This window comes from Biomphalaria glabrata, chromosome 13 (assembly GCF_947242115.1).
Source record: "Biomphalaria glabrata chromosome 13, xgBioGlab47.1, whole genome shotgun sequence".
NCBI lineage: Eukaryota > Metazoa > Mollusca > Gastropoda > Planorbidae > Biomphalaria > Biomphalaria glabrata.
Genome location: NC_074723.1, coordinates 11,089,849 through 11,103,204, shown reverse-complemented (window position 1 = coordinate 11,103,204; position 13,356 = coordinate 11,089,849). Strand labels below are relative to the sequence as shown.

Genomic DNA, 13,356 nt, shown 5'->3' with positions numbered 1-13,356 from the left:
TAAAGGAAACGCTTTATAATACTTGCCTGAATGACCCGCTCTAGATGGTGGTCCCTGTCGTATGACATTGTGCCAGTGTCAACAAGTTTCCAAGCACAGGACTCAGGTGTAGTAACAGAATCACGTTTATTGCGGTATATGATTTCTTCGTATTGCTTGGCACTAGAACGTTCAGCCGATTCAAATCACTGCCGGCCGGCGATTAAACCCTTGAAACTGCGGCAGACTTTTCGAAATAATCTTAAAGAAACAGCGAAATGATTGATACTAAGGAAGAGTGCTATCTTTCATCGATTTAAAGACCACCGGGGCAGTTACATTCTTTCAGTCCTAATCGAAAGCTTCCACAACAAATATACTTTCCTGTATTAATTACGCCATTATAAAAGAAAAGGAAAAGAACCAGGGGGAAGCAAAAGAAAAAACAATCTATCAACAAACACACGAGTCGCTTCCCCTTGCTCTTGTCAACTAGACGCGAAAGACTGAGCGAGAGGAACTAGCGTTCCATGAGTCGAGCTAGAGCCAAACTCGCCTAATTTGGTCCTCTTTTCTCTCGCGCGTTATATCATTTGGCTACCGTCACAATAAGTTTGATCCAATCCAATCTCGAGTGACACGGCATTCGATAGTTCGATAGCACAGGCCCGGAGTAAATACCCGCTTTGCTTAGACCGCAGTTTTAATTGTACAAGTCTCGGCTTGTCGGGCGCGTTTTTAAATGACAGCACATTGTCGGCACACATTTACCTACTTAAGACCTCCGTATAGTGTACATACAGAGAAATCAATTTTTTACACCGTGTGGTGTATTAACTATCAATCAATGAGCTCAAGAACAAACGAATCGTGTCACATGACCTAAGAAATATTGGAAGACAAGGAACTAGGACAAAGAAAAGAAACCAATAACCATAGAACAACGGTCGGCTAATTGATACGTTTAATAGCCCGAACTGAAGATAGTCTTTCCAAAATTATGAGCATGTCTCGAGTGACATTATTATACGATAATATTTAATGTTAGTTAATTTATCTCATTATAGTACATCGAACAAGAGTGTTTCATTATAAGGCCACAAACATGAGACCACAAGATGAATTCTTCTTCCGTTTGAAGCACACAAATATTTCAATATGGAAAAAAATAGTAGACTTTCACTCTATGACCTAAAGTTTATTTAAAAACAAATGGGCAACTAGTAGATAAACCTAGTATATAGATAAATAGATGTTCATAAACATTTTGCGCACCGTTTTCAAGTCTATACCTGTAGGACTTTCATTACAATTTTATATACTTTTTTTTCTGGCAAAAAAAGAATAGGCGGGGACGGTTTGGAAGAAGAATTAGGTTTAAAAAAAGGTTTTGAAATACTGAGTGATACAAATGTCGGCAATAAATGCCTGTCCGAGTGATTTATGGTAATGTATGTACTAATATTCGCTGAGGTTCGAATGCAAAATATTAAAAAAAAATCTTTAAAAATAAAAACAAAGCTTATCCAAGGGGAAGAACTCCGCACTTACAACTATGTCACTCAAAAATGTATAAGCTATTTCCTTTTTTCGATATCAATATATCCAATAAAATAACTAATTACCAATAATTAATTGACTAATTGGTTAATTTTTTTTATTGATTCATGTTTTGCTAGGTACAATAAATAATTTTTTAAAGTTTCAGCTTGATCCAATAATGGGTGTGGGAGACAGAACGTGTACAATTATTTAAGGGAACAATTCCCGACATAGTAACTCTTTCTATCCGTGATTATTTATCACATTCTGGTGGAATCAACGTTGGTATCGTCAGTTAGGAGAGAAAGAGTTAACTGTGAATTTAAAAAAACAACAACTGATTTCTGTGTTGTCATCGACTGTGAATAATTGGTCAAAGTTTCCACCTGATCTGTGATTGGGAAGTGAGAGAAATAATGTGTACAAGATTCCACCAAGAAGTGGGGAAAAAGTGTCTAAAAATGAAAAGGAATGAACGCACAAGAAAAGTCTGGGGATATAGAAAATGAAATATATAAGAAGCAGAGAAATGAGAAATGTTTCATTGGAAAAGTGTCGTGTTTATTTATTTATTTTGAGTCTATCATTTCGTGAAGAGGCGCGGTGGCTTAGTGGTTAAGCGCTTGGCTTCCGAACCTGGGTTCGAATCTAGGTGAAGAATGGGATTCTGAATTTCGGGACCCTAGCCCCTGAATCCACTCAACTCGAATGACTTGAGTTTTAAAGGCGGTTGGTCGTTGTGCTGGCCACATGACACCCTGCTCTTTAGCCGTTGACCATAGAAACAGATGATCGCAAGGTCTGAAAGGGAAGATTTACTTTACTTACTTTCATAAAGGAAAAATATTAAATTTAATGTAACTTGTGGTTTTAATGGATATCATTGATATTTATTTTTCCTTTGACTTTTGAATCAATCAGAACGTATGTGTCTTAAAACGTGCGTAGTTACGAAACAGGTTTAGAATGTGCTATTCTGACGGTTTTCTTGCTACAAACACTAATACTAAACATTCAATTCATTGCAAACTATTCTATGAGCTTTGCTTGTGACCAACGAAGACAACGCGTATCTATAAACAGTAAGTTGACTTGTCGGTTTTTAAAATTACATAAACAATAGTCCCAGTATTCAATAGGCGTAACAGTAGAAGAGAAGACGGAAGTTATTCCGATAGGGTTCTAACTTTGCATGTCAACCTTCACAATATGCATTTACCTAACCATTATTTTTTTACTTCCTTGGAATGAATCATTGAGTCAGCACCTCGACTGATTAAAACAAAAATATAAGCCCCTTGAGACCATCTATTCTTTACCTTTTTTCTTTAAAGGTCTCTTCGACCTTTGGTAATATATACGGCAAAAAGAAATATGTTTTCACAGAGTGTATACTGTTTTAAGCAAAAATAGTGGTTTTGTTTTCATTATTTATCAGTTATATATATCATGTCTTATGCATTTAGAGTGACTAAACCTTAGTTCATAAGTTAAACTATAAGTTACGAAACCTATTCGTCATAGCCATTAAAATTGCTTTAAAAATGTTCAGACATATCTTTAGAAATGAAGACTATTGCGACAACCCTTATAGTCCGAAGCATATAACATAGCCGCCATCTTGCGTTATATCGTTAGACTAATAATACTAAATTTAGTTTCACATATGATTATTCTTGTTCTTCAATTTACAATGGGAAAAAATTGTGACAATTATAGAAGGATAAATGATCCACAAAGTCACTGGCCTATCACGTTGTATCAACATGCTATCTACTTAAATGACTACATGTTTATCTATATGACGTGCCTCATGAATAAATTGATGTTTAGAAGAAAGCCGAGTACAATCCACAAAGCCACTGACCTATCAACATGCTATCTACTTACATGACAACATGTTTATCTATATGACGCATTTCACAGATAAATTTGTGTTGAGAAGAAAGCCGTGCACAAGCAATAAATCTATCAATACTAAAATCAATCAAACTGTTATATCTACAAGACTGTCATCTGATAAAATATATTATATGTACAAGAAAAAAAACGACAGGCTACTGCTTTAAATGTATGAAAAATACCTGCGTATCTGACCCTTCAAATGTAAGTAGCTTAAATTAAACTCTTTAGGCCTTAGACGCTAGCATAATTTAGGTGCAGGGGCCTGCTACTTCAATTGAATGGAAAGGACCACGAGTCACGTGATAAGTTTCGATATAAATTACTCTCTACTCAATATATCACATACAATAATCAATACTCTTGGAGTGCTAATTCTCCTCAATTCTGGAGTAAATCTTGATTGAAGAGGGAACATTGCTTTGCGTGATCTACAAACATACTAAGGGAGCTACTTTACATGTTATAAAAGATATATGCTTTTAAATCACTTTAGGTCCTACGTTCATGTTTCAAAACCAAGGAATCGATCATTAATTCACAATATAACTTTATGTTAATGAAGAGACAACGCTAATGTTCATTTTCATGAATGGGCCAGTTTATTCACAATACATTCTGACCCTGTGCGAGGAAAAGAAAGCAACACCAATAATTCATTTAAGCCCATCCATTGTCATTCTAGCCAGAAATTTCATAAGCTACTTGCATTTCTTTATATCATGTATGAAAGCCACTCACTCGTGCAACGATGTGTTTGCAAAAACAAAAAAACAAGCAAAATATAAAAAATCCTTTAATACAAAAAATAATAACAATATTCAATAATGTAGAAGTTATTTCCCTCACTCGATATCAAACAAAATAATTAATTACCAATTATTAACTTGACTAATTGGTTAATTTTTAAATTAATTCATGTTTTCTTAGGTACAATAAATACTTGTTTAAAATTTCAACTTGATCCAAGAATGGGTGTGGGAGAAATAATGTGAACAAATATATAAGGGGCCAAACGCTACATATTTAGCCATATATGTGAATAGGCTACTAAAGGAATAACTTCCCTTGTCGGTATCAAGCAAAAAATTGACTAATTGTTTCTTTTGTCTATTGATTCGTGTCTTGTCTATGTCAATAAATATGTGTGCTAAATTTCAACTTGATCCGAGAATGGGTGTGGGAGAAATAACGTGTACACAATTTTTACCAGACTGACAGAGTGAGTTGATTAAAAAAAAACAGATTGAAAGGTCATCGAACGGAATATTATGACTGTAAAGAAGGCTGAATTAATTTCAATAGGTCTATGACTGCTTGGTTAACCTGTATGTGTTCTTATGCTATATAAGACGTCCCTAAATAAATGAAACAATGTATTTTTACATTGACAAAAGTTCACAGAAAGGGGAGAGAGGGCTGAAGTCAGGCGAGAAATTGGTGACTGCTTTTCATCTATGTGATCATAGAACTGTGTTTGCTTTTTGCTGAACTATTTCTTGACTGACCATGATTATGATGACGTAGAGGCAGATCTACAACAGCTAAGAGTTCTCGGGCATGAAGACGAAAAGCACAAGCATGAATGGAAGAATGTGTTGAAGCAAGCCAGGGCCCTCCAGCTGCCACTGCGAGGGATGATGTTTTCTTGAAGAGATGACCAACACTTACATGTATACATCTAGGCTTAAACCATTTAAAACAACACACTATATAAGAGAAGAATGACAGCAAGTAAAGTAGACAAAATGAGATAACAAGTTTAGGAAAACAAAGTTTTGAAACAAGAAGCTAACATTGTTATAGTTCATGCTCATTTTTTATAGCGGCCAGTGACAGAGGAATACTGCACTTAGTTATATTCTACGGTTCACCAGACTATGGAATAGGTGAAAGGGAATTCATGTTATTAAATAGTAGTGCACAGCGCCTCTACATTAGAACTGCCATCAATTTATCAATTTCTTTGTCTACATAAAAAATCATGCAAAGGTCACGCTGGTCGTATTCAAACATGCAAAAAAAAAAAAAAAAAGGAGGACCTCGAGTAATGGATGTGAGTGATTTCGGGCATTCCTGCTTTAAATGTGCATTTTGTGTGAAGGGAGATTTAATAATGGTTATTGATAGTTTTATTTAAAAGTTGTATAACTTTTTTTTTTTGTGTTTAGTCTATGTAAAAATATGCCTGTTAACATTGTTACCATAAAAAGTTACGAATGACGTGTATCAATATGCAAACGCTTTTGTAATCAAGTTTCACTTTCATATTCTTTGTGATAAAAATATCGAAAACTGATTTTTGACCTACATGATGTAGCAGACACACAGTGGCCGCCTAAGAGTTTGTGTGAAAAACAAACTCTCTGTTCTCTTTGTTTCTAAGTAAACAATAATGGCAATACACATGGTGAATAATAATAATAATACTCTATAATAAGCTGACTGCTTTAACTAAGCTTTAAGCTTTAAAGTCTTCCAAGTAACGATCAATGCGATGTTTTCAAAAGTGTGAATGAGAAGTTAAAAGAAACAAATAACTCTCGTTCAACTTTTATTTTTAATTAAAGGGAGAAAACGCTCCTTATCTTTTGGATTACGTTAGGGCCGTTAACTCTTGAAAGGTCAATTTTGTATCACACTCCCTTTTTTTTTTTTAAGAAAAAAAAATATATTCAAGTCTAGCACTTAGAGTCTCGCTTGTCACATAGGAAGTCATTATAAATGATTTCTGCTGAATATGTCGGATTAGCATGTGTTCGATAGCGCCTTGATCTACAAAATTGGCATGGCTTCAGAATCAATAAGTTTCTCGTTATCTTGTGCATTGTGAACTGAAATCAATGAGAAAAAACGTAGAGAACTGTATGACGATATTCCCCACTCTGTCAGCAGCATAATAAATAATTGTCAAAACGTTTTTGTTAAGCTTGTATGAAAAGGGAATAAAAAAGATTATGTATGAAGTAGCTTATAAATAAACAATCAAACAGGTGAAATACAAATTCTAAGAAAAAAATCACAAATCTGTCATCAAATCATTGTATGGGAAGTTCAGTATTGTGTTGTGTTTTTTTTTAATTGTATTTTTTTAAAGTGTAGTACACTAAGTAACCTTGACTTGAAAACAAAAAGATTTAAAATACATATCAGAGTGTGTGATATTAGATGAGGAATTGTTTTTATGTGTCTCTGTATGTGTGATTGTGTGCCTTTCACTTCGCAAAAAAAAATATTTCTCACAGCCAAAATCGAAATTATCAGACTTTTATAGTTTGACTTTAGTCATTTGAATCAGTCAAATGTATTTTTTTTTTAAAGTTAATTTGGTTTTCAAACATAGTATCGTATGGAAAAAAAAGTTTTTTGTTTCTTCTATTCTATAATCCAAACCGGAAAAAAAGAATTTTTTTTTGTATAAAACCTTGTATTTGAATAGTTCAGCGATTAACACATTGGCCGTACATCATGTAGGCTTGAGACCTCGATTTCGAATTCGAGAAACTCGAGAAACTTTTTTTTTTAAAGCTTTTGAAAAGACAGCACGGAAACCTTCTCCCAGGCAATTTACTCCCTCGCCTCTGTTTTTTTTTAAATTTTTGTTTTGTCTCCCTTTAGTCAAATGCGAAAACCCTTTTGGTGTTAGTGTGTAGCGTAATATGTGAGTACGACTGACCCACCCACCAAATATTTTACATTACGCTTTTTTTTTAAACTGAAATTTAGTAAAAAAAAAAATTTTAAGTCTCTATTAGCTATTATACATAAAACACTGAACCATAATCTTCAAATACAAAAACAAAATTTAATAAAATACTCTGAAAGACACAAAGATAAAGGCACATTCTTCGTCCCATTTGCTAGGACAAATTTGTACAAATATTCCTTCTTCCCTAGTGCTATTAGAGCATGGAATTGGTTGCCTGAGCTAGCCAGGAAAACCAGTGATTAGGCAGAATTTTTAAGTCGTTGGTTAATATGCATGACTAAATGCATGACGCGTAGGACGTAATCATCTTCTTTTTTGAAGTAACGTCTGTATTATATAAGATAAGAAGAAGATAAGCTAGATCTTACTGGTAGACCTTGAGCAAAAAGTAATATTACTAAACGAAAGTTGAGTTTTAAAACAAGAAAAACCTTTTTTTTACAAATTAAAAAAAAACAGAAAACAATATCTCCATTATTAAACTTCAAATATGCCCTATAATAATTTTTTTTTTTTTAAATATTTTTGTTTGTTTCCATTCGGGTACGAAATCGTGCACCGTAAGTTGCTAAAAAAATATGCATTTTCTTATTCGGCCAGCGAGGAAGGTATATTTGTGCGATTAGTTATTGGTATGTTCATTAGATGGACATCTAGATCTAACACTAGACCTAAAGTTCTGATTTAGACCTCATAGTTATAATGTTTTTTGTTTGGTGTAAAGCACAAATAGGGATTGTTGGACTAGTCCGTTTCGTTTCTTTGATTAAAAAGTATTGGGCCGGAAGTCGCGTTTTTCCTTATATATCTTTGCATTTTTCAGTTCTCTCTTTAAATTAAACTGACATTATTATGCTATAATTTTAAGTGTGCCTGATAGAGAAAAAAATTCTGCACAAAAATACGGGTAGTTGTGATCAAACCCGATAGATGCTATAAAAAGAAAAGACCTGAAACTAGCGCGTAAAACTACACATTTACAGTACTTTATTTGATGAGTATTTGACTTTGTTTTTTTAGGACTAGCTTATTTCAAGTACCCGGCATTTTCCGATACACAATTTCATACACAAAATAATTGTTGAAAAAAATTGTAGTGATTTTAAACTTTAAATGATTACTTAAAAAGGTGTTACTCTAATCAATTTTGAATATTATTTTGTTATGAATGTCACTGTCTATTTTGTGTCTGTTCTAGTTTCTTAAATTTTTCTTGTGTAAAGGGGTCGTTTTTCTCCTAAGAGGTATACCTGATTTCTCCAAGCAGCCTTTGTAAAATATTGGTTCTAAATAATGCTATGTTCATAAGCGAAAAATCACATGGCTGCATTATGATGAATGTACGTCTTAGTTCAATATATTTTATATTACTAGGTAACTAAAAATAACTGTATAAATAGACGTAAGTTTCATTTTTTTCTGTTAGACAAAGTCATATGGCAAATTTTTGTTTATATCCTAATTCTAAAAAGGAATAATAATAGAATTATACAGTAAAAATAATCACTAAGTTTTTTTTAATAGTTTTGAAAGTCTGATAAGATTACAAAGCGAGTTTGTGTTTTTGCAGATGTACACAGCTACACTATGAGTCAGTCCATCTCTTCTAATTGTTTAGAAATGAGTGTAAAAATGTAGGCTTCGATATTTTTAGCCTAAATTTAAGAAGTTACAAACTTCAAACAACTCTTCCATAAAACTTTGTATTTAAAAAATAAATTTATCCAATGCTCGAAATCATGCTTGTAAACTTAGGCCCTATTTAAATAGATCCGGTATCAATGTATTAAGTAGCAATAACCCCGCAAAAAAATTAAATGAAAGAAGATTGAGATATACATATATTTTTGTGTCGGTACGCACCGTATGGGGTACCGGCACCTTTTTTCAATGTCGGGAAAATGAATACTTTTCTTGTAATTCAACGTTAATTGTTAATTTATTATTAGTTGAAAGTTAGGCAATCTATCACTGAGTACCGGCACCTATTTTTTATTTTTACAAAAAAAAAGCACTTTATATACTTTCAGCCGACATGCCGTATTATTAACAACACCTATATGTGAACTTCTCAATCATCTAGAGACTTAGACAGTCATTATTTTAGACTAGATTTAAGTAGAGTCTAGACCTAGATCTAGTAGGCCTATTAGCCTACTATATAAAAAAAATTAAAATAATCAGTTATTATAGACATCATTCGCAATTTTATTATCAGGTCTAGGCATTGAAAAGTAAATCTATTAATAAACTATAATAGATCTAAGTCTAAGTACTAACTTATTAAATAAGTCATTATAAGTAGAAGTATTATAATGAATATTGTATAGATCTAGATTAGATTAGATTATAGATAGATCTCTAGTCTAGTAGATTAAGTATAGAGTATAGTAAACGTATTACAGTAGGCCTATTATTAAATCTATGTCCTATGTCTATATAAGTATATCTAATAATCTAATAATTAAAAAAACTTTTGTCTTTATTAATATCCAGACATTTTTCTAATAAAAACTGGCTATAGGCATAGCATAGGCTAGACTCTGCAATCTAGTCTCAAGATAGAATCTATACTATTACTAGATCTATTCGATTTTTATATAGAGATCTAGACTAGAATTAAATTATAGATCTAAATATACTAATGGAGAGATGATATGCGGTGTTAGCTAATAGCGTTGCACAAGAAACAAACCTGGGTTTTTCTAAACTCTTAATACTTGGTATGTAATAGTAAAACAGCACCTACTTAAATAAATCGTAACTAGAAATCAAAAACCTATATTTATTGTAGTATATATAGGTCTGTGGTTGTATTTTATATAGCCTTCGTAACTTCTTTTAAAGAGAAATGACTTTTGTAATTTCTTTTACTGAAAATTGGGCTATTCGCGTCTGACACATATATAATTTTTATGTTCAGCAACAAACCCTATTGTAAGATAAATTTCCTTACGGATAATAAAGATTATTATTATTATTCTTATGATCTAATCTAGATCTACTTCTACTTTTTTACATTGAAAAAATTGTAACGGTCAAACTAGAGTTTTCTCCGTGTAGTCAACGAGCTAGTAATTCTTTCCTAAGCGATATACATCATCTTTTAAATTTCTAGGAAAATCGTTAGAGCCGTTTTTGAGATCAGCTGTCCGCCCACCCACGCTGGCTCCATGAAAGAGTGTCTTGAATAGAGGTATTGTAAAAAAAAGTTTTTGTTATGTTTGACTACAATAAAATTACAGTTAGGCTAAGCTCTCTCGACTCGATACTAATTAGCTCGCCCGTTCTAATTCATAAAAACAATGTGTTGTTTGCAGATGATATTCAGGGCTCTGTGTCTTTCAGACATTGGCTATCAATATCAAATCTACCTGGCTAATTGGATATTGGACATAACTCGAGTGCTAAGCGTGATGAGTATTAGCAACAATAAGCATGATCTCGTGAAATATGATAGGCACCGCTTATCTTTGACCTACATTGTTTACTTAAAATTGTATTATTCAAATAATGAATTCTTGCAATTTGAAGTTTGATATGTCAAGAAATCATTACTAAACCAATAAAATCATAGACCTATACCAAAATTGATTAGGCTACATACTAATGGTCACATTCTTGTAATCGTTAAAACATAGGCTACTATTACGATTTTAAAAACTGCTCAAAAGGATTAGAGTCGAAACTCTCAATCAGACCAGGAATTAGGTTTCATTGAAGATGAGCACTATTTTGTTATTAAACCAGTACTCATACTAAAGATATATTTTTTTATGATTACAGTGGGACCAAATGATGTACACATCAGTGGCTGTCCGCTATCGCCTGCTCATATTCATTGAATGAGTGAAATGTAAGCTTCTAAGGCTTCTATACAAGTTAGTTTAACTATTAGATCGATAAGACGCAGACCTACCTCAAAGTGTACCTCAGACAGAAACGTTTGCTCAAAAATGTTCGCCTTTAAAAAGTGTCAAACATTTTCGTATTTAGATCTCATAATTTGTATGTGTGCTAATCGATCGCACAAAGTGTTGATCTGTGGACACTGATCTATGCTCATATGTCAACACTAACTATAACGTAGTTACAGGCCTTGACTATGGATAAACGCTTCGAACTTTTGAACTTAGTTCTGGAACACCAATAGCGTTGATTTAGGGGCAAGGTAGCGAGACAGAACTTGCTACTGTCGTCTGTTAAAACCTAACCACTGTTAATGTTATAGGTATAATTTAAAATTCCGTTTTTCATGATATGCAATATTTGTATGGTCACAAATTATGATCTGACTTTATAGTCATGTCTTTTAGAAGCATATTATACAATTTACATTTCAAATCTTAAGGGTTGATATGACAGTTTAGGTAGACATTGTTCATGTATTATTAAAAAAGGGTGTTTTTAAACATAAATAAGCAACGGTGAACTCCAATTTCATAGTAACAATTTATTTTTTTTAGTAGGCATACTCCAGTATGAGTGCTTCTATCACTCCCCAAACAGGCATGAACCAATCAGATCATTGGCTACAATAAGGGTTCACCTGACATTTCGAATTGAGTGCCACATAGAGTTTTAGCTGCATCGCATTCTCTCAATATCTAAAATGTTTTTTTTAATCCCGTCTAGAGATAATTTCGAGGTCTTCTTGTCTGTAGTTTAAATGAAATATGTGTGATGTGATAGTTTGTTTATATGTGCTTGCTTGTAATAGTTTGTTTATATGTGAATGTTTTTCTATATGTGTATCCATGTTTATCTGGAATAGCTAGTGTATATGTGATAGCTTGTGCATAATATATATGTGATAGCTTGTTTAGAGGATGGTTTGTTGAGTGATGCTGGAACTCCAATCCTTACAGCATGTAACTTTTATTGTTATCTTGTTTTGTTTTTTGTTCTTCAGCTCCTCCTCGTGAATTGTATGGCTGCCTGGTCGTGCGGTTTGCGCGCTGGACTGTCGTTCAGATTTATCGATGGTCCCGGGTTCAAACCCTGCCCGCTTCCATCCCCCGTCGTCCTGCGGGAGGTTTGGACTAGAAAGTAATTATCTTCAACTCTGAAGGAACATCCGAAACATGTAAAACATTTTACAAACATTTTACAATTGCCAGTTGGTCCGCGAAGTTCGATATTGCTGATTTCAATTGGTCTTTAATTATTTTATTTTAAGGATTTGTTTGCAGACTCTACAAAATGTCGATTATGAATTTAAAGGATGGCCATACCTAAAATTGTACTTTATTAGGCAGCAATCCACATCTGTGTTTGACAGGTTTTTCGTTTGCTTTCTTAAAACTAAACAATTTTTTATTCTGACAAGAGCTTTAAATTGTGTTAACTCCATTAGATTCTTCTCATCTGCTATTCGAAGCAATGTAAATTGATATGATATGTAGGCCTCATACCCATGCAAAAATCAAATACTTTTATACCACATCTGACGACATGCTGAACACACACTAATTTGCAATATTTGATCAAATATTGCCAAGCATCTGAAACAGCTATGCCTCTTCAAACTATTTTTTTTTTTTTTTTGCATTGAAATACATCAATTTTTGGCCACGTATAGAATCAGAATGAGCTTTGCGCTAAGTATAGTTTTAATATATGACTTCTATAACAGAGACGCTGGTCAGAAATTAAAAAGAAATTAGACTTACATAAACACCTGTGAGACTGTACGATGTGTGAAACATGCAAATATAAAAGTAGTAAGTGTGTTTAATACATTTTTATATTTTTTTTTATTGATTCCTGTCTTGTCTATGCAAATGAATAATTGTGTAAAGTTTAACTTTATCCGAGAATGGGTGTGGGAGAAATAACCTGTAGGCCTACAAACTTTTTACCAGACAGAAAGACAGCTTTTTAATAATTGAAAAAAAATTCTGAGAAAAAAAAATGATAAGATCCAGTATATACTCACACATACACATACAAATCTGACTTAAACACATCTTATTTTACAATATTGTTACATGTAGGTCTGTTTCTAAGGTCTGAAAAATGTTGAGCTGTTTGTCCTTTAATATTGTATTCTTAAAAGTGTTGAGCTGTTTGCCCTTTAATATTCTGTTGTTAAAATGGCAACAACAACATAGATATAGTTTGTTTCATCTAGATAAAAATAAAAACAAATAATAGGTTAAATAGGTTAAAATAAAAATGAAACAACAAAAATAAACAAGAGAAACATTTTTAAAAATACATTT

The 13,356-nt window shown here is 32.8% G+C and overlaps 1 protein-coding gene across 5 annotated transcripts in view; it reads right to left on the bottom strand.

Annotated features, from left to right (window-relative positions):
* The window catches only part of LOC106067583 (rootletin-like), an 80,533-nt gene that overhangs the window by 54,337 nt on the left and 12,840 nt on the right, over positions 1–13,356 (bottom strand). Inside the window, exon 1 of one of the 5 annotated variants that reach the window (XM_056008199.1) lies at positions 11,052–11,230. The exons of 1 other annotated variant lie outside the window; for it this stretch is intronic. Coding sequence is in view for 1 of the 4 variants with exons in the window: in XM_056008197.1 (XP_055864172.1) it covers positions 27–68 (42 nt within the window). In the remaining 3 variants the exon portion in view is untranslated. Of the gene's footprint in view, positions 1–26; positions 188–3,411; positions 3,554–3,605; positions 3,748–11,051; positions 11,231–13,356 lie in introns of those variants that run through there. 3 more of the 5 variants (XM_056008201.1, XM_056008200.1, XM_056008197.1) reach the window with 3 other exon arrangements.